Source organism: Clavelina lepadiformis, chromosome 8, assembly GCF_947623445.1.
Source record: "Clavelina lepadiformis chromosome 8, kaClaLepa1.1, whole genome shotgun sequence".
Lineage (NCBI taxonomy): Eukaryota > Metazoa > Chordata > Ascidiacea > Aplousobranchia > Clavelinidae > Clavelina > Clavelina lepadiformis.
In genome coordinates, this window is record NC_135247.1 from 6,264,695 (window position 1) to 6,291,705 (window position 27,011).

General features: G+C 35.4%; 3 protein-coding genes across 4 annotated transcripts; 1 reads left to right on the forward strand and 2 right to left on the reverse strand.

Annotated features, from left to right (window-relative positions):
* Positions 1 to 2,854: 2,854 nt before the first annotated feature.
* LOC143469894 (uncharacterized) lies at positions 2,855 to 9,518 on the reverse strand. Its single transcript, XM_076967777.1, has 7 exons — positions 9,261 to 9,518; positions 7,564 to 7,743; positions 5,193 to 5,362; positions 4,791 to 5,064; positions 4,201 to 4,383; positions 3,897 to 4,063; positions 2,855 to 3,766 (listed from the first exon to the last, which is right to left on the reverse strand). The coding sequence occupies exons 1-7, from the start codon at positions 9,436 to 9,438 to the stop codon at positions 3,656 to 3,658; spliced, it is 1,263 nt and encodes a 420-aa protein (XP_076823892.1). The 5' UTR covers positions 9,439 to 9,518; the 3' UTR covers positions 2,855 to 3,655.
* A 1,348-nt stretch (positions 9,519 to 10,866) lies between these two features.
* On the reverse strand, positions 10,867 to 16,166 carry LOC143469708 (acid sphingomyelinase-like phosphodiesterase 3b). 2 transcript variants are annotated; one of them, XM_076967499.1, is made up of 9 exons: positions 14,438 to 16,166; positions 14,278 to 14,364; positions 14,104 to 14,215; positions 13,839 to 13,974; positions 13,452 to 13,621; positions 13,169 to 13,357; positions 12,419 to 12,532; positions 11,881 to 12,247; positions 10,868 to 11,470 (listed from the first exon to the last, which is right to left on the reverse strand). In XM_076967499.1, exons 1-9 carry the CDS (start codon positions 14,638 to 14,640, stop codon positions 11,448 to 11,450), a joined length of 1,401 nt encoding a protein of 466 aa, XP_076823614.1. In that variant the 5' UTR covers positions 14,641 to 16,166; the 3' UTR covers positions 10,868 to 11,447. The 2 variants fall into 2 exon arrangements, with proteins under 2 accessions (XP_076823613.1, XP_076823614.1); XM_076967498.1 differs by having other exon boundaries at positions 10,867 to 12,247; positions 14,438 to 16,164.
* A 5,980-nt stretch (positions 16,167 to 22,146) lies between these two features.
* On the forward strand, positions 22,147 to 26,317 carry LOC143469496 (uncharacterized). The gene is made up of 7 exons (XM_076967209.1): positions 22,147 to 22,479; positions 23,065 to 23,133; positions 24,014 to 24,098; positions 24,795 to 24,965; positions 25,103 to 25,150; positions 25,284 to 25,381; positions 25,554 to 26,317. The coding sequence occupies exons 1-7, from the start codon at positions 22,234 to 22,236 to the stop codon at positions 25,650 to 25,652; spliced, it is 816 nt and encodes a 271-aa protein (XP_076823324.1). The 5' UTR covers positions 22,147 to 22,233; the 3' UTR covers positions 25,653 to 26,317.
* The last annotated feature ends 694 nt before the right edge of the window (positions 26,318 to 27,011 follow it).

The window sequence follows — 27,011 nt, forward strand, 5'->3', positions numbered from 1 at the left end:
ATCTTGCACATGTTAAGCCCTCGAGGTTTTGCCACTTATTTCCCGTTCGTTGATTGTGTGTAAGTATATTTTCGTATATATCGTATATGTACATAAAAACCATAAGTGTCGAATCCTGGGGGACACACCCTCCCAGTTATGAATTATAGTGGGCAGAATATAGGTTCGTCCCCTTGGTTTTCATCTTCAGTTAACCCGTGTAACTCTTATAAATTAAAATTTTTATTTTTTGCTATCAACGTCAACCTTTCGCCCAAATTGCAATAGATTATGGCGATTTTAATAGTGAATTGTAATAATTTAGATAATTGACGTTTTTATTAAGCGATTGTATGTTCCCTGGCTAGATAAAATGTGCATATTATTAAGAAAGCTGTGCAGTCTTTGGTTAGTCATCTCATTTAAACGTTTAATTTGTAACGAAAAGTGGATATATGGCACCAGAATTTGAAAGGTTGACCCACTGCACTACCATATTCACTTGTTGAAATGTTTATTGCGGGTGATGATATATGAGTCTCATGAGGTCTTTGTCTGCTTTTCTCATCCTCAGATTTAATTGCTCACCTTGACGGCTTATTGTCTTGTGAAGATGACAACAAAGTTGTCTATCTTAACACTGAACTTCATCAAATTGATTTCAACAATGGTTAGACAGAAATAACAACTGTGTATACTATTTATACTGACGCTTCTTTGAACGATTACATTTTCACAAATCATTTGCACAGCAACAGCATAAAGACGTCCACGTTATAGCGTTGATGTTAGTAAACTTAATGCATTGAACAACTGTGTATAATAAACGCAGGATAGGCAGGCACAACATTTATGTCACGACTTAAAACGGAAAACAGGAAGTTATCGATACGCAATGTTATCTATCATTAACGTCACGGTTCGTAAAGCAGATGTCTGAAAATAATAATTCTATATTGTACAGTATTCGATTTGTGTATTATAATATCCCCTTATTATCACAAATTCTTGAAAACGTAAATAGTTGCTGGATTTCAATCAATAGATGGTTTTGCGAAGTACTTGTAGTACACTTCGAGTGTTACAAATTTGGAAGTGGGAATGTGGAGTGTCAATTATTTGGAAGCTCATGTCTAAAAACATTAAGTTAACCTTAAGAGTGCCAAACTATATCCTGTTACATATTTTAATTCAAAATTTGGTAAACACGGTTCAGACAACAACAAATTTTGGAATTGTTCTCGTTTGTATAGTTTAGTGACGTAAATAGTGTTGTCAAATTCTTTGTGGACAAAGGAAATATTTTGTGACACATTGATATGTAGAATTGGTGGCCTACCCTGATTGGCTGTTGCATAAGGTTAAGAAAAAAGGAAATAGTTTTGGTTAAATTCTCTTTTAAAATTTCTCTTCTAAAAGTCTGGGCTTGGCTTATGAAAATCTCTCTCAAAAGGTTGTTCATGGAAATGACATGATAGTCTCTTATGATGTAGGCCTAATTACGACTATATTTTGGAATTTAAGAGTTTGAATTTATAAACGTTGTGCTGACTTAAAGAAGCAATAAGCGATAGCCATAAGCAACGGAGTTAAAAGTAAAATAGACAAAAGGAGTTCAAAATGAACAATTAAAGCCTTTGGCTTTATGTCATCCAAAAACATTAATATAGCCCCCAGTCATCGCCACAAGATAATGGTTTTCGAAATCACCTGCATTGTCATTGAGGGGCTAGGTATAAATACGATCGAAGATATTAATCAGAGCATTGAATACAAAGGCAACTCGATGATGGGAGAAGATGGATAAAAAGCCCAAAACGAAAGGAGGGATAAAAAAGAGACAAAATAAATAAAGAAATAACAGTTGCTAGACAGCTAGAGCAAAAAGCACTGCACGGGACACACAAGCAGAAGTGAGACAAGAAAGCCCAAAGTTTGAAACGAGATAAAATAAGAAACTAGAAAGCGTCACACGGTGTGGTTTTACGCCTCAACTATGACAAAATAATGCATTTTTCCCGGTTTAATGTAGTCACTGGTGATGTGTGCAGCCAGTGGTGATGAAATTGTTTCTGATGTAACTACGACTATATTTCGGACAATTTGAACACATACACAGTTACACACTATTGAACACACTATTGAAAAGACCGAAACATGTTAGTGTTTTTGTGGTAATAAAACAGTATTAAGAATATCCCTGTTGTAATTGCATTAATTACGACAGTTTGGTATACTAAACCATTTTCAACCCTACCCAAGTTACTAAAATATTGATAGGCTTATTAAGATTAATAACTACGAATTGAATCGACTACAAATTTGACAAAAATTGAACGAGAAATAGATAAAACTTTCACCGATAGCCCATTTAATGATCCAGAACAAATGACTCCACAGCCAAAATGTTACCTTGTTAGCTATAATGCAAACCCCTGCTTGGGAATAGGGGTTCTTTGTACAAGTCGTGCAACCAAGTAGTAAAGAATACACGGAACTCAAGCACAGGTAGCAGTACCGCGGTACTTTTTCCGCATTGATTCAGGTACCGCGGTACTTTTTCATATCGATACCGATACAGTCGGTACTTTTGAAACTGTACAAATTATTCTGTTACCAACAATGTTTTTCATCCATTTTCTGTATTTACTTGTTAGTTTTTTTATTTATCGACAATTGATTTGAGCAGTGGGTGTGCAAGTAAATCTTATATATTTCGTCGTATTGCGCATGGTATTCCTGGTTTTACCAAGTTTCCTAAGTTGTTGATTGCAATTAATCGGTTGTTTATTTCATGCGTTATTTACGGGCTACCCCGTCAGGCGTGCAGTTACACTTTCCACTGACAATAAAACGTTATACCAATGTTTCAAAATATTTTGGAAAAAATTTATTTACGAAACAGCTTTACACAATAAAAGGCAGTTTTGTAAAATGCAATCGACCTAGCGCTCGCGCAATGACTCATTTGTACGCTATCATCAATATTTGTAAAGGTAAAATTAGCAATGTGCATAATCCAAATCAACCGGAACCTAACTAAAGCGAATGTAAATCGGTTCTACAAATTCAACTAGAAAAGTTAACAAACACGTAGCTGAATATATTTGAGACTTAGAAAATGCAATCAAACATGTTAAATCAAAAACATATCAGAAATATTGGACCAAAAGCCAGTGTTGAGGAAAAGAATGATAGATACAGTATTATGACGATGCGATTAAAGGCAGTTATCAAGTTCTTTTAAAGCACGAAAGGATAAAACCCAATAGAACATCAAGAAAATTGAAGTAATTCAAAAACAACGCTCCCGCAACGAGTAGTATGAAAATCACTCTATAAATCTCGTAAAAAAAGAGGATGCAAAATTTCTAGGCCGCACATTCGTTAGGGGGCCGTGTTTACCTAGGACAATCAACAAAGTGAGCGCAAAAATTTACAGGAAATTTTTTCTGCAATTACATCTTCCGGATTTTTGTAATTACGTTAGCTTCCACTGTAACATGAGCTAATGTGAAAACGTTATTAGAGCTTGCAATAGTTTACGTGCCCTGCATAACCTGCATCGCGTGCCTTTTTGTAACAATCACCCTTCAGAAGATTTGTGAAAAATCGTTGACGCAATCTTTCCACTTGCTTCGATAGTCTATGTTACGATGATGGAATAATAGCGTTGTCAGTTTGCTTTTCTGCGTTTGGCAGCTGACTTGGTTTTGTTTTTTGTGGCTTCCCTTTTCTTACCAACAGGCTTTTTCGCAGTATTGAGATCGTCCATGAAGAGTGTATTCTGTAAAAAGAAGTTTAATGGTCATGTTTGAAATCTCCAGTATTAGCATAAAAGTTTGATAACAAACACACAGTGTTAACAACACTTAATTACTTCTAAGAGACAAGAAAATAACATTAAAAGCATCCACCTCAACCAAGCGGTCATTATTTTCTTTGTGAGTAATTTCTTTGAAAAACTTGTTTCTTTGCAATCCCCTATTAGCAGCAATCTTGAAGAAGATATTCTTAATGTTGTGTGATACAGCAAATGGTAGTGGGTCAACAGTGATCAGGCCGATTTTAGTTTCAGGTGCAGCTTAATATTGAAAGACAAGTTCATTGGTTATAAGAACGAGAAATAGTGAATAATGATCTCAGACAAAATTGTGTTTGTAATTCATTTGAGAAATACACTTGTATTGCAAGTTTAAATTTTGCAACTGCTCAACCTACCATCTGAGTTTGGATCAATATATGGTCCATTTGATTCTGTCAAGTCAAAAAGATTACACAGTTTCTTGGCACATGCCACCGTAGGTTTAATCCATATCACAGGACATCCACGCTGTAGGAATACTTCAACAGACTGGATATGTTTCGACAAAATTTTGAATGAAGTTCCATCAGCAAAGCCATCTGAAGAAGAGCATTTTCTAATTATAAGAGTACAATAAAAATATATTTCTTAAGTATGCAGAATAAAACTCGAATAACCGTGACGCATGCAAATCTAAATATTGTTTTAACTTGGACAAATTTGAACTTAAAAAAAAATGGCAGTCCTGACCTAAAATTACTGGTTGAGTACAACAATGTCGTAGTTAAGACAAACATTTCGACAAAGCACTTCTGACATAAACATCTAAGTTGTTGACCGATTGTAATCAACTCAAGCTGTTCATGCTTTGAATAATCTCTCCATGCTTTGGATATCCCAATATTAGGTACAAGTATTAAACTAATACCCTTATTGATTGTGACAAATGACCATATTTTTTATAACAACATCAAACACAACATTTATATTTGTGCTTTTTTTTTACCTTGTTCTAATTGAACGTCAAGCTCCAGACCATTCGCATCGAGGGATGCAGGTTTAGTTGGTTGGGCGGCTTGTGAAGCGCTGGAAGAATCAATTCTAACCGGAAAACTCCTGAGGGTTCCCAAACGACACGTGCGAAAATGAAACTTGGTTTGCTCACTTGGAGCAGACACCAAGCCGCTTTCAGTACTGCCGGTAGCTTTGTTTGGTTTCTTTGCATTATTCTGCTTTTTGCCATTTTCAAGGTTTTCAACTTTATCCATACTTAGTGTGCACTGCAAATAAACAAAAAAGATTTGCCTGGTGTCGTGTCAGCAAGAAAATATAAAGACAGTAACGATTAAAATATTATGTGTAAGCGTTAAGCAAAAACATACACACTTGACATCAACTGTAACGATACCTGTACAAGCTTGTCATTGTTGATTTTGTGTGAAATCTCCTTGAAGAATTTAGTTTTATCTTTCTTAAGTTGCTTGGCGATGGACAAAAATATGTGCTTTATGTTGTGACTGACCGTAAATGGCAAAGGATCTTGGGCTAAGATTAATGCAATCTGTTGTTCGTATGGACCTAGATCACAGAAAATAAAAACCAGTTTCAACCATGTTCAATTATTCATATTAGAATCATAAATATCATGATAAAGACCATAAAATGATGTAAAAAACATAAAATTATAACGTAGGTCATTGGTACATGGTGGCCAAACTGTGGTATGTGAGCAGATCTTTAAATAATAAAAGTTGCAATTAGAAAAATAAACGCTTTCAATAAACAAACTTAATTTATAAAGTTTTTATGTTATGACTGAAACAATTTCCAAAAAACTTGTGATTAACTGACTAACTAATCATTTAATTCTAAACAATTTGTTTTGTTTCAAAAGAATTTACCATATTTCTTAGAATACAAGCTACCCTTGTCTGTAAGCCTCCACAAGAATTATAACTGAACATAAGGAACCGACAAAATCGGCATTTTACCGAAACCAAGCTATGCACATTTTTGCAGCGACGCATTTGCCGACCCATGCTATACATAAACACATTAAAAACAAATTTGGTATATATATATATCTCAAATCAAGGTAATAAAAGTCCATCTTCTCAGGATTGATGCTTTGAAGTACAAGCTACTGCTTTTGTTCTTTGCATTGCACAAATAATTGGAAAAAGCATGGAATAAATTTCAGGAAGCAGGTTTAAACGTAATGAAAAAAGATAATCTGCACTTCGCAAAGAACCACGATACGTAGCTATATCGCAACACAACGACTTTCTTTTTGTTAGTCTGCAGCAGCTGCACAGTAAGAGTTAACAATTTATGGCGTCCGGGAATGCAAATGGGCAAATACCAGAAAATTACAGCAACAATAAAATTATCGTGCGAACCAAATCAGATCGGCAAGAAACTTACGCTGACTTAGAAGGTTTGGGTCGTTCTTCCTACTACTACTTTCCATCTTGTGTATATCTTTATGTATGGCTTACTTAGAATGAAATCTTGTATGATAATTGTTTAAATTTTATTTTAAACAAAAACGATCAAATTAACTTGTGGATGTTGTGTTCATGCTGCTTCGTTTGTGTGTCTGTTGAAGTGGTAATTTTTGGTTTTATATAAAAGCGATTAGTAGTAACCTGATTGCATCGACTTTCAATACTCGCAAATAAGGATTTGAGAAATAGGGGAGCTTAATGCTACTTTCTGGTTGATTGCTTTTGACAGTGGCTTTCTACACTGCAGTATACCAAAACTTATTACTTACGCAACACCAGCGAAAACGATTTGAGTTATTATTTATTATTTTAGCAAATTTATATCCAGATTTAACCGAAATCCGAATATATTTACGATACTTTTAAAATCCTACTTGAAAATTCCTTCACTGCATGAAAACTATAATAGCGGCCATATGATTGTTGCTGTACTAAACAGGAAATCTAAGTAACTTATGTTATTTACGTATCCTTCTGTTGTAAGTTACAAATAAGTGTGCGTTTTGTCTTCAACTACGTATAGCTATCAATATGTATGGTATTTCCTTAAATAATGGCAGAGTACAAAAGTATTGTTTTGCTTTCTTTTGCAAATATTTTCAGTACTAGATTGAATGATTTGACCGAAATAATTTGGTTAATTTTTCCATAGATTCGATTTCGATTTCCAATCGTATCCTACAACACGATTAGGTACTCCCAACTTAACACCATGGTAAGAAAGGAAAACTTCTATCTGTAGCAAGTGATACAATGGCATTTTTCTCTTACATTTGAAAGCGCTGCTTGCACGCTGTTATTAATTAAACCTGAAATGGATATCAACGAAAAATTCGCAAAAGAATATCAATAGGTCAGCTTACCGAAGGGGGATTCAAACATCCTTCAGGTTGGCCAATCAGTCCATATCACATAGTGTTTGAGTGCTTTATGCCTGTATTGCAAGATACAGTATTGCAAACTTTTTTAACGTGGACCCCAAAATACATTTTTTTATTTTCACAACTCCTAGTGCAACTGTTTCATTGTGTTAAACTCTAAAAACGACTGTTTTCAGGGGGAAGCAAGGGTATGGATAAACGCTCAGTTTTATGGCTGAAAAATAGGTTTGATTTTAGTAAGGTTTGTGTACCCCAGTTGAAGAACCCTGGGACTACAAAGATACAAAAGGCAAGAATACAAGAATGGCATTATAGCAGGCTACTGAGGTCTTTATCCTATTGAAGTATATATTTAGATTTTACACCTCAAACTGACAAAGGAAAATTTAACCTTCGGAATTCGGATTAAAGTATGGTCCAGTTTCATCATTAATGTTACACTGCCCACGGATCTTCTTTGCACATGCTGCATTCGTTTTAATCCAAATCACAGGACAGCCACGTTGCATGAATACTTCTACATATTTCAAAGACTTTGCAGGGATTTCAATGAGTATTTCATCGACAGCATCTACAGATGAAAAAGTTCTGCATGTTTTAGTACTCAGCACATGTATGAAAACTATATAAACATAGATGAAAAAAAACAAAAAGCTACTAACTATTAGCTAAAAATAAGTAGATAAATAAAAATAACATTTATATGCATGTAAAATATCTAATTATTATTAATATCATTTTGAAGAGCGATGTTCAAATAGGGTTCCACAAAACAACTTCAGCAGAAAACCGTTTTCCTCAAAACTCTGCGAAGAATGGATCTGACGTTGCCGTGTTGGTTCAGTATTCAAGGACAATAGAACATATATGAGGTTAATGCTGAACATTGCGGAACATGGAAAATTAGTTTCAGCAAATTCTGTGAACTGTTGACTGTTCTTTCTTTATAAATTCACATTATTTTATGATTAACTGATGATATGATGTGTTTTTAATTAGCAAATTGTGCAATTTGTATGAAAAAAAGTCTATAACTCTAGTTAGGAACTACATTTCCAGTTTTGGCATTTAGTAATTTTGATACATGCAAACATAGAAGAATAAAGGGGCTAGAAAATGTACCAGTATATCATTCAAGATAATAATTTGTTACAACGTCACCAATGCAATAAACAATGAATAAATTCAACCGGGAAAGTATTTATGGAAACCAAAAAAGGGATAAGTCTCACAAAACAACTCAATAACTCAACTCAACTCAACAACAATAACATCAAGAAGATTATAGCATTCCAGAAATCTTCCACAAGTTCTCAGAGCTGGACCACACATCTTTTAGAGAGCGTTGTTCAAGCTCTCGCTCGTCAATGAAAAAAGCGCGCTCATTTTGCGAGGCCTACTGTTTTTCTTTAGATTGCTATAATTACTTTCCTGACTGATTTTTTAAAAACTCCTTGCATGGTTAACTTAGTGCAACCAAGCTGTTCAATATTTGGCACCAAGACAACTCAGTTGTGTGGAATGCAACAATCTGAACTTGTTCTTCATCCCTATGGTACCGATTTTCCCCTTTTTTAATCTCACAAACCAAAGCATAATGCAATTGCTAGCAGAAGTTGTCAAACGATGGTAATTTTTCAGGAGTGGTCAATTACTTTTGCAAATGACTGTATTTTGTATGTACATACCATTCTTGTTGCCATTTGTTTCTCAACATACAACAAAATTTCGTTTAAAAGTAATAATATATACTGAAACCAAACATAGTCAAAAAAACATCTTGAAACAATGAGTTTAGATTTGACAATGATTAGTGACCATAATTTTAAAACGTAACTCTTGCAGGTCTACATCAGGAACTTATTATACAAATACTGTACATAAACAGTGTTTTTTAGGCCCAAAAGAGCCTCTTAAATTTGTACTTTTGCATCGACAGTGAGCAGTTATATGATCTTTAAAAGTTGCGTTTTCCAAAAATTTCTAAGCGGTCACCAAAACCAAAGTTTAAAAAAACACTGAATATATATATATATATAAATACATAAAAATATTTGAAAACATCCATTCTACTCAAAACATGCATACTTTGGCTAAGGCGAATTGGAAACTGGATGCCTTTGGAATTCAGCATGGCTGGTTCAAACTGACTGCTCACATCCTTTGACTTCTCAGAATCATTTTTTATGGGAAATGCCCTGAAAGTTCCAAAACGACAAGCTCGAAAAGAGAATTCAATTTCATCGCTAGTTCCACTGGATGCCATTGTACAGTTTTTGAAGTAGATAATAAGACAAACCAAATATATATATACAAATACTCTGAAAATCTAAAACAAAGTAGCCTGATTTGGATGTAATTGATGTTAGCTGCTATGCCATCAGGAACATTTTGCGTTTATATTGTATATCACATATATAATAGTAATTCCTTGTAGTCCTACATAGGATCACCATCACAGTCTTAACACTGGAACCTTGCTGGCCATCATTGCTTAATGCTATAATTTAATTAATGCGATTTAACATTCTTAAAATGTATCATCTACAATTGGCCAAACCAATATCAACTGAGCATTAAACATAGATACATAAATACAGATAAGTAAGCATAATGAATGATACTTAAAATCCTTTACAACTGGAACCAAACTATGCGATAACTTTTAGGTCGGAAATAACAGTCAGACTAATTAGGTAAGCCACCATACGGTGGTACAGCCCAACTGCTCTTCTAACGGTGTGTCGATGAGAGTTTTTAAGGTTAACAAAGGAAAAGTCAAGTTGGAACTCTCCCAACTGGAAAGTAGGGGCATTTTCGATTAAAACTTGTGCGTGCAAAGACACAAATTTTGGTGTGCAGTGAACCCTCAGTTCTTTGCTTATTTTTTTTTAAATTGGGGTTCAAGCAAGAAGTTATTCTTTTTTTTTATACAATAAATCAGCATGAGGATAAAAAAGTTCAACATGTACTTTGATGAATCCCGTGCGTGCAAGTGCGATACTTTCCACTTAAGGCTGTGTTTTTTTTAATAACGATACATCAAAACTACTTTTCCTAAAACATTTAGTCAGTCGTGATCAGCCGGACTGCAGAGTAGGCTATGGCCGTTTTTAGCAAGATCTTGGATGCGTCAAACAATTAAAAATGACAAGTGCACTGCGCAAAAAATGCTTAGATGTAACAAAACAGTGCACTGAGGGGGCAATTATACAGCAGTAATGCATACACAGTTTAACTTATTCAATCCTTGAATTAACTGAAAACTGAGTGAAAAGAAGTTCTGTCCAAGTCATTAAGTACACAACAAAACACCTTAAGTGCGGCACTGAAGCTCATGAAAAGCAGTATTGAGTGCACTTATTATGCCAAACTTTGCAGCCTGGCCTATTCAAAGTAGCCTAACGAATTGATTTTTGAAACTTTGCCGAACATTGGTACCATCAGTCAGGCCAGTGTAGACGGGGGTCAGGCGGACTAATTAGCTCAGGCCTACAACTTTTAATGAGACCTATTACTTGCAAATCATATTTATCCTCATGCTTCATGCCTCATATTTAGGAATTACAAGCATAGGCCTACATAACTTTTGCAGGGGCCTAAATGTACCTTCTGGTCAGGGCCCACATTGCGCTCTACACCGCCTGCCATCAGTAGATTTTTTGCTAGTTCTGGGTGCTGCTACCGACACGATACCGAAATGGCGAAAATACTTTAAAGTAGCTTGCTGACTGCCACCGCGTTGCATGGTTTATTGTTCAAAAGGCACATAATTTGACACCAAAATACGTGACAATTTTTGCTGTAAGCGTCCAATGCCCACTGCTGCTAAGGGAAGCCACTTCGTTTTATTCAGAAAAAGTACTGTGACGAACAAATAACTTTGAAGTATGCAAAAGGCGAAAGATGATATTTTATTAGAAAAACTGGTAAGACTAAAAAGACTAGATACGGCTATTAAAAACGATCTAGCTATAACAAAAAAATGCAAAATAAGAACAAACAAGAAAGTTGTGTTGGCCTATACATTTACAAAAGCTTAAAATGACCAAAAATAGCGAACAGTAGCAGCGAAAGTAGCCAGGTGGCGCCCAAAGCGCAGTTTCAGAAACAAGCGCGTTAAATTTTTTTTTCAAATATGAAATAGGCAACCCTGATGAACAAGGCATCTTCTTTCCTTTCCCGCCATTGGCTATTTATTATGAAGACGTCAAGCGAAAACCGTTTGGTAACTATTATCCAGAGTCGTAATGATTCGAGTCACTTTTTCATAAATTAGACTTGACTCGAGTCTCTTTCTAAAAAAGTACAAAAATGACTTGACTTGAATCATCATTTGAAATGACTAGTCAGGTCAGGTCTTTTTGACTACGTTTTAGCATTAAAGTAAAAGGAATTTTTATTTTTTGGTCAGAATATATCAATGTGTAACTTAAAATGATTTTATCTGTCTACGAATGCGTACGTTCAAGCAAAATGAAGCAATTATGTAATAATTCCAAACGTTCGTCGTTGATGGAAAGTTTGTTTTTGTTTGGCTTGGTTTGAAATATTTATCGACTCGACTTGACTCAAGTCACTTGTACTAAAATACTCGACTTGAGTCTTAAAAGGTAAGAACTTGGTTACGAGTCTGCTATTAATTAATGACCAATGTTCTGTACCGTCTAAAACTTTAATAGAACTATGCCAAACGCAAAATAAATACTAAAAAATTGAAATCCTCTTAAACCCACAGCATTGTTCCAGGAATTAACGCAGTCTTGATACAATTGATGATCAACTGCTTGCATAGCACAAACGAAATTTCTCTGACAAATAGAATCACAGTATCCCTTTTGGTAAGACACCGTATTGTAAAGCGAGTACCGCTGCAGTATATCAGCATTACACTGATCATTGCTTGACTTGCAACCACTTGTTTCTGAAGCTTTGAATTTCAGTGCAAGGTCGTGTAATGACTGTGCGCTGACATTGGGAAGACCATACGTCTCAACAAAATTGTATTCCACCTGCCACTCGGCGTTTTGGCCGTCATTGGCTGCTTGCAAGTCGAAGACATATTGTGTGTAGTCCTTTAGTAATCATAATAATTAACTAACCTTTGGAAACAAATGTTAGGCAGGATAAGGTATTTGAAACAAAGTAGGCCTACAAACAGATACAGTAATTAAATCCACTGCTGTTCATGTCATGCCTTATAAGAATTTAGGTTAATAAAACCTAGTGAATACTTGTTGACATACCAGAATTTCAGTTGTTGCTTTTTCGTAGTGAAATAAACGTACACCAGGATTCACCGATCCGTCTCTAGTTCCTATTCTAGGAGTAACACTAGGAACGTGATATAGGACAGATATCTGTAAAAAGAAAAAAATTTATAGAAACGAAAAATTCTCCAGGCCACAGAAACACTTATTGTCTCACGTAAGTTAGCATGAGTGCTACGACATCAATGCATCACTGTTGCTTCTGAACTCGGGTTCCGTGAATCTGATGACTGGATTTAAAGGTTACTTAAAAAAAATTTCATTTAAGTTATACTTTTATTGATTGTTTTGTTCAATTACACTTACATGTATCAAGTTAGATAGGGTTTTTAATTATAATTGTTAAACTAATTATTGTTTGACGTCAACAATGATTATCACATGATACCAGGTTTTATCATTAAAATTTATTCTTCCGACTGCAAATGCAATATGAATATATACTGTAGGTAAAACGCGAAGGGGGTTTGGTGCTGCATTATGCTATAGTAGCCTATAAAGCATGATAGTAAAACGTTCCAAGGCTTCAAGAAGCGTGCTTTAATTTGATGAATGATTTATTGTACAGTAACCTATATAGTATTGAGTCTGTGTTATACGACGGGCACAATTTATTACTGCAATTGAATTTTTGGAATTTTTAACGTGGTGGTTCGTGGGGCCCATATGTGAAGGTATCAATAATTTTATACGGAGGTTTATAGTTAAAACATATACACATCATACCGGATATTTATCGGCATCGTAAAAAATCTTGAAGCTGTCTGTGTGATGGTGAGCAAAGAATTGTCCGCTTATAACGTCTTTGTACTGTTCAACAAGCTTCACGTATCTTTTATTGTATTCTGGCCAGAAGTAAGTTTCATTCACGACTCTTTCGAAAAACCCAGGTGCTATGTGGCCCATAATAAACACCTGTGAAGGAAGTAGCGCTATCAAAGGTGACTATAAATTTAGCAAAAAATAAAAAATATCTATTTTATCTTTGTAAATAACAATTTAAATTCACCCTGTTTCCAGCGATTTTGCTCAGAAATAACTGCTCTTCAAACCATTTGAACTGTCCAGCTGGGTCTCCGGTCCCAGTCACAGTCGGGTTGTACAAGTCCCAAGTGTTAGTATTAAGGACAATTACGCGTAAATTCGGCGCATGATTTGTTATACTTGAACAATATCCAGCTGTGAAATTAAGCCATTTTAACATATCTAGTGGAATTTGAGTAACTTATAAATGGGATTTTGATAATGTATAATGTGAGTCTCACTTTTAATTCATTTTTTGCTGTGATTGTGGAAGACGAAGAATTGTGCTGCCACTGATGGTCGCGAATATATCAGCATCAATGATAATTAATAAGTATATCACCACACTAAGATAGGAAAAAAGTTCACTTACTTTCTTTAAACAACGCGTATTGATCGTCTGTCAACCACTCTCTCCAAATTAAAGCGGTGTTGGCAACAATGTCGTTTGGAGTTGAAGGCATTTCATTTTTTGGAAGGTAATCGTGATTACCTAGGGCGGCGAACACCTGATCAAGAAAGCGTAAAACTACCTCAAACGTTTTTATATTCTTTTTAAAATGTCAATCGTTCAGCCACCAATGTAAGGAGTAACATGTGGAAATACATTTATAATTAATATTAATAAGTATATATACCTGAATATCAGGAAATGCTTCTTGAATGAGAGAAGTAACGTTAGACATGATATCGTACATTAAACTAACATTCAGATATTTCTCTTCTTCATCCGTATGAAATACGTCGTCACTGCGATGAAAAAAACTAATAGAATACAAAATTTTTAATATTATCACAGACATCCAGCTTACCCGGTCCACAATATGAAATCCGGTGTGGGTTCAATGGACTTCATGGAGTAAATGGATGAATTAATTAGACGAAAATTGGAATCGCAACTAAAAAAATACTTCGAAATATAATCACCTTATTCTCGACTACTTTTTAGAGAATAGACCAAAATAAACTTACTTGTAATCACCCCAAGGGCCAGGATCAATAGAGGGATAGTTGTAAGAAGACGGACACGTTATATTGGTAGTTGTTTTATTGAGGGAGTAGTAAATGTCGTAGTGTATATCGCTTATGTGCCAAAATTTGCCACATTCAGCACTACGAGTTACTACAGCAAGATTTAAAATTGCGCATACTAAGCATTTTGTAGAGATTTTCATTACTGAGCCCTAATTAGCCTATTCTATAAAACACAATTCAAATATTCTTCACAACTAGATCAGCAACACAGAGAGTTGCAAACCACAGTAACACGCTTCCTATCTGTTTTATCCTAATTTTCTTGATTTTGCCTCAATGCAGAATAGCATCATATTATGGAATACTTTAGCCACTTGATAGCTCCTGGTCATCTAGCACAGCAGGAATACCCAAAGTTTACCTTACATGGACCATATTACACTATTCTTGTGACTTGGCGGATCACAAATGATTATACTCATTTTTTATTTATTAATTATAAAAATTTTTAATTATATAACTTACTCATCATAATTTCGAGACTGGTCGACGGCCTCAATAACTGGCTGTGTGCCGCACCTTGGGCAGCCTTGACCCAGATTATATTAAATTACAGTTGGAGTTATCAGATATGACGATTTCCAAGATAAACGCATAAGGTGAGAAGAGATTTGCTTGTTTTCATATACTAAGTAGAAACCAATGGCTAAAACTAACGACAACTGCAGTTAAAACATATTTGGCACTTTACATAATTACTGTTCGAGAAAATATTTAAACCATCCCTCTTCACAGCGTATAGGTCAAAACTGAAAGAATAAAGACCTGTTCGCTTTTAAGCCAATTCAAAACGTCGGGAAATGTACATACAGATGATACAACATAAGGCAAAATGCGAATTGCGCTAAGAAAAAGAAATTTGCTGCTGGCAGAGAAAAGACCAATACGTGTTAAGCAAGGCAGAAGACGACAGTAACAAATAAAACACCACTGGAGATGAGACTCGTTCTACGAAACTTCAAGGATCAAATCAAATCAGAAGTAAATCTATCTTTCGCATGTTGATTATTTCTTTATTCAAAGTTTTAAAAGAAACAATTCGCCATTGTCAAGAACTTCTTAGTTCGTTGAACTGAGTAAATTTATTTTTTGTTAAAATTTGACCTACACCCTCTGCATAAAAGAAGAGCCTGGATGAGTTGATTATTATCGAAACCTAGGCCACATACGTAAATAAAATATATTTTTACTGTAACTACAATTGTCGCAGTCATTTGCGCGGCGTTTGAGAGGTAAAAACGTAATTAAAACTAAGAAGTGATTATTTTATCGTATGTATAGGTCACGCAGCCTGTTGTTAAAGATAAGATCAGGTTAGGAGAAAGATCACGCAAAAAGTTGATTTTAGCATTTTAAGGTTTTATTGGAGTTAGATTTAGATTAGCAAGTAGATTTAGGTTAGGTTAAGATTACAATGGTACAACATTTAAGTTAGGTTAACAAGAAATTGTGAAAAATAGCTTCGAACGCACGATTTTTTTCCGGCGAAATAATGATAGCCTCAAAATTGTGTCCCCAACAACTGAGACCAGAACCAGGATTAACCTAATTAATTGGGTTTTTACCATCATAAGACTCAAGGGTCCAAGAAACAGCTGTTGGACTGATATAGTCAACATTTACACTGTACGCTAGTTAATTGTTATCAACTTTTACTTTCACGCAACATAACAGCATGCCAGAACAACCAACGCCAAAGATTGGAAATATTACAGTATACGGTCTAGGCTACTCATTTAAAAGTTCATTTGCTCAACACATGACTCCACAGAGTGAAGTATTCAAGCAGTAAAAGAAATAATAATTGCGCCTTCCAACTAAACCAGGCGTTACCAAACTATGGGCCGCTTACTGGATCCGGCCAGCCTCACTGTTCCACAAATGAACTTATTGTATTGCAGCCTGTTGAATAAAGCCGGTATCCGGTCCGCGATGGCCAGTTCTCATGCTTCCCCGTATCTGGCCCTTTGTGAAAAAAGCTTGGTGATGTCTGAACTAGACTGTAATATACACCAGTTAACTCGGTTTCCTTTATGTGTCTAAGATACTTAAATGCTCAGCTATAACTGCTGCAAAATTGACTGCTCCACATTGATTTTGAGCACAAAAATCGCAATGGACTCCAGTAAATCAATTAAGCATGTTCTAGCAAAATTATGTTATATTGAAATGAAAATTAAAAGTTTTCAACTGCTCACCTTAAAGTTATATGCAATTAGTCACAAACTGTCTAACGCCTTCATTTACAAAGTAAACGCAGAACTTGTAAAATCAAGCAAACAAAGGTTTGATCAGACCAGTGTACATGCGGATAGCCAGGCGCTCTCCATTATCGTGTCATGAGTTTAAATATAATCTAAGCGTGGGACCGCTCGTTCACGCGTGAAACGAAGAATTCAGCATAATGATTTGAAAAAAAGATGATTAGTAACCAAATTTTTTTTTTTTGCTTACGTAAAAACAACAATGTTTTGTAAAATGCTTGCTTGGTTGTGGGCTATATGGCCATACAATATGAAAGTATACTTTCATACAAAATAATGTAAAGCGTAAGGATGTGTTAAATACGCTTTCATATTCACTTGCAAGAAAACACCATTAACACATAATCAAAACGTATCAATTAATGTTTCAAAGAAATAGCACAGTAAGTGCCGATGAGAAGCAAAACTTCTTCATCATGGTCTCAATGAAAGCCATTACAGTGAGGTCATTACTGCAAACTGGGACTACTTTTATTGGAAGAATTATATTTGTGGGCTCTGTAGCCGAGTGATTTGGGCGTGGATAATGTTCAATACCAAATAACGCTACCGTTGGAATGTCCTTGGGCAAGGTATTAACGACGTTTGCTCTAAAAGAGCAGTTACACATTCGGGCAAATAAAAATGTATGGAACGCCAACGCCGCAAAAATAGCAAAGTGTTAAACTGTATCGCAACTTTGCAAATTATATTTTGTTTTCATAATTTGGTTGGAGGGTTTTCAAACATAATTTGACAGAATCAGAAAACAACAAGCCAAACGTCAAAACCTGCATTCAAATGGGATTTTCTGTGATTGCCGTTGCACGATTCATGTGCCAATTTTTAAAATGGTTTTGCAACATTCACAATTACAACACAGTTACAATTACAACTTGATTTTTTTAAATCAAACCGCCTAATTTTAAGTCAGATATAACAATTGCAAAGCAAACTGGCTGTTGGCAAGTTACAATGCCTACATGTATGAAACCTCTAGGTCCTAGGAGTCTAGGTCTCTAGGATACGTTACTCGTACAATTATTCAACTTACATTTGTTACAAGATTATATTTTACTAGATCAATGATGAACTTTATTTCTGACAAAGTTAAAACAAAATATTGGATACTCTCTTGGAATGAATTCTGCCTCATTTTTTGATTTATTTTACCAGTTTCAGAGAGATCTAGAATCTATAGATCGCTGCATTTAATCAAGGAAGATGTCTACAACGGCTGATATGTTTACTTCATCATGATCAAAGAAACGTGATCTCTTCCATTTTCATTTTCGAGTTCATGTTACAGTTTGTCATCTCTACTTCCATAATTGCTTCATTCATTGTGTTGTCAGTTAACACCATATGTACAAGGTTCTGCGGCGGTTGTCGTCCTGCCATTGTAGAGTTATCAATCCTCGCAACAATTATAACATCACAAGAATGCAATATCACACATCGCGCTGCAATCAGAAGGGCAACTCAGACCTAGGAGTTGAGCGGTGGACGAAGACGAATGAGATGGCGAAGCAATTTATGACTTAGCCTTAAAGTGTTGTCTCACCATGGTACTCGTTAAACATGTTGTTAGTTGGTTGGTGTCATCATTGTACGTGGTGTGTAATACACTGAAGGTTTATTTTATAACTTGTTGCCCGATTATTTTTAGCGGTAAAAGTTTCGGAGTGCAGCAGTGCTCACTGGGAAGGACACGTCTTCTTGATTTTTTTATTTGGAGTCAGATAGCTCTGTTGTCAGTCTTTTGACCAAACGACACGGTTACCCGGAGCCATATTCGCCACACTGGTGACCCTTAAAGCCACAGTTTTTGGGCAAAACCAACAACGTCACACAATGATAAGCTTATCTGTAGCTAATTACGTTTCTGTGTCAAACTTTTAAGTTTAGCCTGACGCCAGGAGCACAGGTCCTGCCTAATGGGACAGACATACAAGCGGTCGCATTTCTATGTCCAAAAGGCGCGTAAAACGTGTTGCTGAAACTTGATCATATCAGATTATATTCTTGCTACTAAATATCTCAGCATAATTAGCGCACCTTACAGTATAGGTCTAAGACTCTAAGGAATAACGATTAATATGGTAAGACTTCAAAAGCGTTGATCGTTTAACGTCTAGTTTAGTCTGTACAAGTTTCGCTTATACGCTTCACTGATTCCAAGCTTTTTTCTGAAGTTTAAATTTGGTATCATGCGTAACTGCAAAAAATCGCTTTCGATTCCACAATATTTCCGTCGACTTCCAATTGAGACCTGGAAGCGTCTTATGATAAGATTCCTGACAGATCTCAGAAGCATTTTGACACTTTTTTTCAATGGTTTTATTGATAAGTATTGCTTACAGCAGTCTTGATAACTATAAACTTGATTATACCACAAATAATTTTGGTTACCGATGGACTGTTGGTGGATGAACACAGAAATTTATCGTAGAAGAATCTGAATGAAGGAAGAATGAATATACTAACAATATGTACCAGTATATATACGCGTTGAAACAGATGTATTAAAAAGTTTATCGTTAGATTTTTGCTAACTGTAATTAGCGCCAACTGTGGTTAATCTCTACACATAATGCCTCAGCTTGCTTGCCAATGTGCTAACATGCCGGTACGTATTCATCCAGGTTATCTGTTTTATACGTATGTTCACTATTCGCTTTCGTATTAAATATGTTGTTAATAGCCTCAAAGCCTGAGTCATTTAAACCGAACATTGCACACCTACTACAGCGATACATATAATCGGTAAGCATTTCTCCCACACATCGAAATCTGGCCATAACAATTCTTTGACATATTTGGTACAAGTTTGCTGAGAATAATCGGAGAAAATATACCGGAGTCTGAGAAACCTGGTACTGAAACTTAGCATGATTGCTCAAGTGCGTCATTTACACCAACAGTGCAACATAAAATCTATAAATACAACGTAAAATTGCAGAGGAAAGGGAATCTGGAAATAATTCTTCGCACACAACTACCCTGCTAGATTAACTTAAAATATAATACCAAACAGTAGCGTGGCTGATGATCAAACTGCGAGCACTTTGCACTGATGCGAAGAACAAAAATAGCCTATACAGGAAACATGAATTGGAGAAAATTTTATACAAAAAGCCACAGGGCGAAATGTAATGATAAATACAGAATCGCCAATGATGTAATAACTACTCTAAGCGTGGGAGATTATAGTATCATATGCTGGGTTGCCATACCGTCCTTATTTCTAAGATTTGTCCTTAGTTTAAAGATCCATGTTTTAAAAAATATTTTTGTCATTTTTTCTAAGAAATGTCCTTATTTTCACTTGCGTCCTTATTTTCGTCTTATTTTTAGGGCAGAGGTTCGTATTTTGGGCATTTTAACACCTTTAACATAACATTTTGTACCAAAGAGATACAAAAATTGAGAATATGCAAATAGTATCACGTTTTTTCATTTTTGGAACATCGATTGCCTTTTCCTGTTGTGCACTGTTTAAGATAGTATTCTTTTTTTGTTTCCTGTTTGTCCTTAATTTTGAGTTCAGACCGATGGCAACCCTGAGTATATGTAAGTTATTACTGTCTACTCAACTGTGACGTCGGGTGGTTTATGACTTTAAATTTTAGGCGTATTATGCCTACAACATACAACGGCTTCTCACACCGTCGTGGGGCCTGTTGTTGACATTCTAGCTTAAGGAATAGGAAAACATAGTTTGTTGGATACTTCAAAGTTTAAGACGACAAATCACGAATCGCAATAATCTCTCGAGAAACAATCGTGTGCGTTTAAAAAAGATACCATGACAAAGCAATGTATAGCAAGAGTGTAACACTATACCAGTGTTTCTCAACCCCGAGTCCACGGACTCATTTGAGTCCGCGTAAGATTTTTGTGAGTCCGCAAGCCCATTAATTTACTGTATATAATTAAATTAGGCATAGGTCATAATTTTCGCGACGGCTTTTCGCCTCAAAAGTAGGGGTCGCAAGAGATAAATTTTTCTCCTTTTAAAAAGATTTCCCAAGTTTCAGCGCCTTTTTTGTTTCTTTCCTTCTCCCGCAATGCGATTTCACCTGGGCACGTCACACCAGGTTATGCTCGCAAATGTCTGTGCATAGTAAGCCAGATTAGGCATTGTTGGTGGCGAAAAGTTAAAATATTTTAAAACTTAATGTAATATCTAGTCATGGCAAAACGAAAGCAGGTGTTTGCATATAATGATGATTAATTGACGCTTGGATTTACTTCGGTCGAGGTAAATGGTGAAGTTAGGCCACAGTGTGTGTTGTGCTTAAAAGTCTTAGCACACAGCTGAAGCAAAACTTCGTGGACACCTAGAAGCAAATCATGAAAAATTCGTCAACAAGCCTCTTGATGTGTTTAAAGAAAAAGAATATCAGATAAAGAGAAGTCGCTTTGATCACCCAACCGCTTGGGGAGGAGTAGTTTACTCTCACAACAAAGCAGTGCGCGCTTCTTTCTCTGCTGCTTGGATAATTGCTCGAGAAATCGACAAGCGCTTCCGTGCGAAGGCAGACAAGAATGCATGCAAATGCAAATCAAGCGTAAAACAACGTAACGTGTACTTGCGTAAAGCTGGATTTTCAACATTGGCTATGGTTAAAACCAAGTACCGGAATGAACTTTAACCAGAAGACGATATCAGATGTGCGTTGACGACCATAATTCCTGATTCCGACAAACTTGTGAAACAAGTTCTGGGACAAGGTTCTCACTGAGACAGGTTGAGCAAAGGTCGTAATTTTCAAGGTTCTCATTGAGATTTACATTGCAAATGTGCCCAATAAAAAAACTACTTCTGCTTTTTTTTGTGTTGTGTTACTGTTTAAGTGTTGAACTAACTTATTTTTTATTCCTATTACCTGAGTCCGCGAATACTTATGCTAATGGAAAATAGTCCGTGGGCTAAAAAGGTTGAGAAACACTGCACTATACGCACCCGACAAGCAGTGGAAACAAAACGAATGGATAAACAAAGTATACTAGCGCCGTGTTCAGGAAAAAAAGCAATAATAATAAAATGTCGGAAGGTTTATAGTTTGCTGTGAAGACTAGCGATGGCATAAAGCATATTGGTGATGTAGCGTATAATTTGAAACGGTTAGAATGAAAAGTTTCTAGTTTCTGAAATGAGCCAGAAATGTAAAACTACCAGCCCAGTAGCCTATTAACCCGGTTTGGCGGTTCGTTGTTGGCGTACAGTTCTGTCATATATTTCTGGTATTTGGCTAAGAATTGAATGGCAGCTTATTTGGTTACCGTTATGCGTAACGGATCTAGCCGGTTTCTATATCTCTGCGTTAACGAAAACAACCACACAATACACATACTTTTCTTAAAACTGTCTACGTAAGTAATTTTTTATTAAAAATTTGAAATCATTTATTTTACAGGAATATGTTTCGTAAAAATTTCTGTACAGTTGCATGAGCAGCATAAGCCCGCAGAATCGATTGTGTCATGGCTTGCCTTCAATGTTTCAGGAAAAACCAAAGTGAAGAAGCCAAACGTCGTTGCAAATCGTTAATGCTCGAGGCTAAGTGTGAAGCTAGTGATATATTTGACCTTAGTAACTGTGAACTGAGAAGTCTTCCGCCAATATTTTCTATGTGCCAAGCAAAGAACATTCAGACATTAATCTTACACACCAACCTTCTAAAATCTCTTAAAGCTGGAGGTATGTTGGGCGATCTAAAGACGCTTCAGGTACGTTTGTTACACGAAACGAAACTGAATGAAAATATCGTTTTTCTTACGTTAGTTACAAGTCCCTATAAGTATAAGACGTTGTTGTAGCGTTATAAGGTAAACAGTTTGACCGAAATATATTTAATAACTATAAAAACATATCTCGAATACGGACATTTTGTTGTTTTTCTAAAGATCTAACGTAAGTTAGCTTTTTATTTCAAAGTGTCTTAAAAACCTAATGTATGATATCGGCAAAAATGCGAATGTATTCTATACCTATACGGGCTTGTACAAGCTGTTTTTGAAAAATCGATTCTTTAACGTTTAACTCAACCAAATATAAGATCGATATTTCAGAACCGATAAGGTTTGCATTTCATTCAGACGTTATCGTGGTGAAATCTGTCACTATATGGAAAAGAATTGACCATTAAATTTGATTGAAATTACTAAACTATTATTGATTATGGCCAAGTCATTTGCAATTGTAGCCGTACCTCAAACAATATCATCTGAAGCTTGCGAGTGCTCTAGCCAGAAAATTTGATTTGGTTTGTAGCATCCACAATGGTAAACATAAATAATTTATGCACCATTTAGGTTTTGGATCTTCACGATAACAGACTAACTACACTTCCAGAAGACATTGGTCTTTTGCAAAATCTTATGGTAAGAGGTTGAATTTTTATTGAGCGTTGTGCTCGCAATAAAGTGGAGCACGTTCGATACCCAGTGGCGCTACAGTTTTAATGCTCTTGGGTAAGGCACGACGTTTGCGTTTGTTTAGTGGACCTGCTAAACTGTTCTACTTTCGGACAATACAATAAACAATAAAAAACGAATACTGTGTGACAATCGGTACTTGCATAACGGCTTGCTCGGTAACCGGGGATTGAACGATAAGGAATCATCGCTTGGTTTAAGTCAAGCAAAGACTTTCCTCAGTACGAGGATAAAAATAATCATACCGTATACCAAGCAAACATGTCCATTGTAATTTTGTGCATATAATAATTTGCACAAAGTATGCATATAATATTGCATATTTATGAATATTTATGCTTATGCACATTGGGTTTTTAATGTGTCTTTCAATTCGAATCAAATGCTTGAATTTATATAATTGGATTTTAATATTTAGGCTAAATATGTATTTCAAGTTAAACAAAAACGTATTTGCTTTTTTATCCATTAATTTGAATTTATTCGTGTTTACATGATATTCTATTTAATTAAAATTTGATTTTGTATGAGTCTATTTTTAATTAAATTGATTTATTTGAATTTTTAAAAAATGGTTTGAAAAGTGCATAAATTTGTAGGAATTGATTTGAAAATGTATGGAATTATTCAAATTTACACGAATGCTTGTAACTTTATCTTAAAATCATGACTTTTATAATGGCTAACAAGTGATTTTAACACTTCAACTGAGAAAAAGTAACTGAATAAGTTACCAGTGAACACGTAACTAATTTCATGTTTTGAAATGGCAACTGCATAGGTAAGCAAGGAACCGTTAACCGACTTAGCTTAATGTTATTTGAAGATACTAAACGTTGAAAACAACATGCTATCTGACCTACCGTTCTCATTCGGTCAACTGGAGAAACTGGAAAAGTTTTCCGCCCGAGGTGAGTTAGCAAACGTATGTTTTATTTCTGTTATATGACATTAGAATTACTGAAATTTTGCTCTGCTACAAATAACATTAGATATTTCTGTATGTGGAGTGAAATTCCACAAAAAGTTTGCAGCTTTACTGTTGTATTACAGTATAAGCTATCTCAATCTATAAGCGTCTTTATACTACAAGATCTATCTCCATGTGATTGCCTATTTGTACATGTATAAGCTTACCAATATCCATACTGCGATGATTCGTACAATTTAGCTAACTTAGGCCAAAGTAAGCCTAATACACTATACTTGCACACTTCTTGCTGTGATTTGATTGTAAATGCTACATGCACAAATTTGCAGTTTTTTATTAAAACTGTTACGGACTTTTAGTGGAATATATTGCCTAAACTAAATAAATTACTGGCTAACCAACTTGACTGCTATATCGGCTTTACCGTGAGATTCATAGAAAAAAAGGATTGAACAAATTAGATCGAACAAAACTACAGAAAATAGATGGTATAGGGCTAGGCCAATTCATGTGATCGATTAATTATTATTAATTATTATTATCAGTTACAGTTGCTCTTTTTGCTTAGGGAAGGCCTATGCCTTGACTGGTCAACATCAGCATGCGCGTATACACTTGTTTGGTAACAGCATATTTACATTATTCTTATAAGTAATTGCAGGCGTGTATTTTGCAGATAACATTTTAACCTGCCTACCGAAAAGTTTTGATTCACTGAAAAGTCTAAAAGTTTGTGATGTTTCCGGTACCAATCAAATTCGTTACCTACCAAGAGAACTTTGCTTCATTAGGACCTTGGAAAGTTTAGTTTTACCAGATCCAAATTTAATGGAATTTCCACCAGCGAGTAGGCTATACTGTTCTTGAAAAACAAACACTTCAAAATATAGTAGAATCATTTACAAAGCCTCTATACTGTATTCTTAATTTCGCATGAGTTTTTATTTGTCCACCACTAACAGATTGTAAATGATTTTTTACTAGTAATTGCTCTGGAAGGCTTAGATTCAATTATGAAGTTCCTATGCAGAGGTTTGCTATATACAATAATTGATTTCGTTTTTGTGCAATAGCCTATTTTCGTGAAAGAGCTTCATATAGTTTGGTATATACTGCCATTGGCTTAGGCTTCTTGTCCAGTATCTACCAAAGTTTTGATCTGCAGATTGTGGCATTAACCGCAACGCGTCAAAATCTCAGGACGACGAAATTTGCCCGCAGCCAGGTATATCATCTCGAAAATTGCGAAACAGCGTAGTTGAAGTAAGTGCATAAGTGATAATATTGTACTATAGTAGCCTTATATTGGTCATACGCAAAGCTGATGAAGTTTATAACAAAAGATGCAGAATACAGCTTTGAATTAATTCCTGTAAACTATAGGAGCGAAATATCTTCAAAGCGTTCACAACTGGCTTAAAACTATTTTTTATAGGAACGTGAAGTACAAAATATTGAATATAACCAGCAACTAGCAAAAAGGCGCAAAGAAAAGGCTGAACTATTAAAGGCAATAAAAAAGGGAAAATCGTGAAAACCGATGAAGCTTGAAGTTCTGGTGGAAACGTCGCAAATGTTGGATAATGTCGAATATGAAAAAGAAAAGCTACATTCGACAAGCATAAATGACCTTCCAACCTTGTCTATCACACAGCAACAGTATTACAAAAACCTGTTCACAATGTAGGCGTACTTACCTTATTGCCAGGGTTGCCATCGATCTCGACTCAAAAACAAGGACGATTAGGAGACGAAAGAAGAATACCACCTTAAACAGTGCACAACAGGAGAAGGAAATCAATGTTCTTAAAAAACGAGACAATATTTGCCTGTTCTTAATTTTGGTATCTCTTTGGTACAAAATGGTATACAAAAGGGCTCGAAATGTAGGCCTATATGTAAACCCAAAGTAAGAACCTCTGCCCTAAAATCAAGACAAAAATAAGCACGCAAGTGAAAATAAGGACGTTTCGTAGAAATAAGCACATTAGTATTTTCTAAGACATTACTTGAAAATAAGTACATTACTTGAAAATAAGTACATTACTTGAAAATAGACATTACTTGCAAATAAGCACAAACCTTAATAGACATAAGCACGGAACGGTAACCCTGTTTATAGCTTTGTCATGACGTTTGAATCTGTTTGTGCCAGCTGTTTGACATGCGCAAAACATTATAAAAACCATCATTATCGAGTGATGTTGGGAAACTTTTGTGTCACCTTTGCGCTCTTATATAAATTATTGCTAATAAGCATCAAACGTAAAAATGAAGATGATTTTGTCAGTAGGCCCACCATCTTACGAGGTTGCTTTTGAATTAGCAATCAGTTAGTTGTAATAAAAACTTAGTTGTTCGAAATCATCAAAATGGTCTATGTGCAACGGTTTTGAAAAGTGCTAAAAGTCGGTATTTTGAAAAAACAACGAGACACTATCTGCATGTTCTTAATTTTGGTATCTCTTTCTTGTCAGAATGCCCAAAATACGAACCTCGGCCCTAAAAATAAGACGAAACTAAGGACGCAAGTGAAAATAAGGATATTTCTTAGAAAAACGGACAAAATAAAAATTTTCTAAGACACGGACCTTTAAAATAAGGACAAATATTAGAAATAAGGACGGTATGGTAACTCTGGTTATTGGTCTATGTCTAATTCTAAATCAACCTAGTCGATCGATCCTACAGCCAGTGGTATACCTGAATTTTTTTACAAATTTCGTTTGTTCAGCAACAACGTTTTGTGTGTTTATTGGCTTGTCTTCAGTTTTGTAGTCTGAAAAAAGCTGAAAGCCAGCAAAGACGGATTTGCTCCAATATCGAATCTTTTTTTGGTATTCCCAAGATTCGAGATCTTTTTTAAATAGGTACGTTTCTGTTGAGTAGCCTA

Bases quoted from the DNA above. Each gene is read 5' to 3' on its own strand.
- LOC143469496 (XM_076967209.1), top strand. From the start codon at position 22,234: ATGGCTTGCCTTCAATGTTTCAGGAAAAACCAAAGTGAAGAAGCCAAA. The intron at 22,480-23,064 runs GTACGTTTGTTA...TGCACCATTTAG, and splicing joins GCGATCTAAAGACGCTTCAG to GTTTTGGATCTTCACGATAA. The intron at 24,966-25,102 runs GTAGGCTATACT...ATTTTTTACTAG, and splicing joins AATGGAATTTCCACCAGCGA to TAATTGCTCTGGAAGGCTTA.
- LOC143469894 (XM_076967777.1), bottom strand. From the start codon at position 9,438: ATGGCATCCAGTGGAACTAGCGATGAAATTGAATTCTCTTTTCGAGCT. The intron at 4,384-4,790 runs GTAAAAAAAAAG...GCTCTTCTTCAG, and splicing joins TGACGTTCAATTAGAACAAG to ATGGCTTTGCTGATGGAACT. The intron at 4,064-4,200 runs GTAGGTTGAGCA...TTCAATATTAAG, and splicing joins TATTGATCCAAACTCAGATG to CTGCACCTGAAACTAAAATC.
- LOC143469708 (XM_076967498.1), bottom strand. From the start codon at position 14,640: ATGAAAATCTCTACAAAATGCTTAGTATGCGCAATTTTAAATCTTGCT. The intron at 14,216-14,277 runs GTAAGCTGGATG...TTTTCATCGCAG, and splicing joins GATTTCATATTGTGGACCGG to TGACGACGTATTTCATACGG. The intron at 12,533-13,168 runs GTATGATGTGTA...TTCTTTTTACAG, and splicing joins ACGATGCCGATAAATATCCG to ATATCTGTCCTATATCACGT.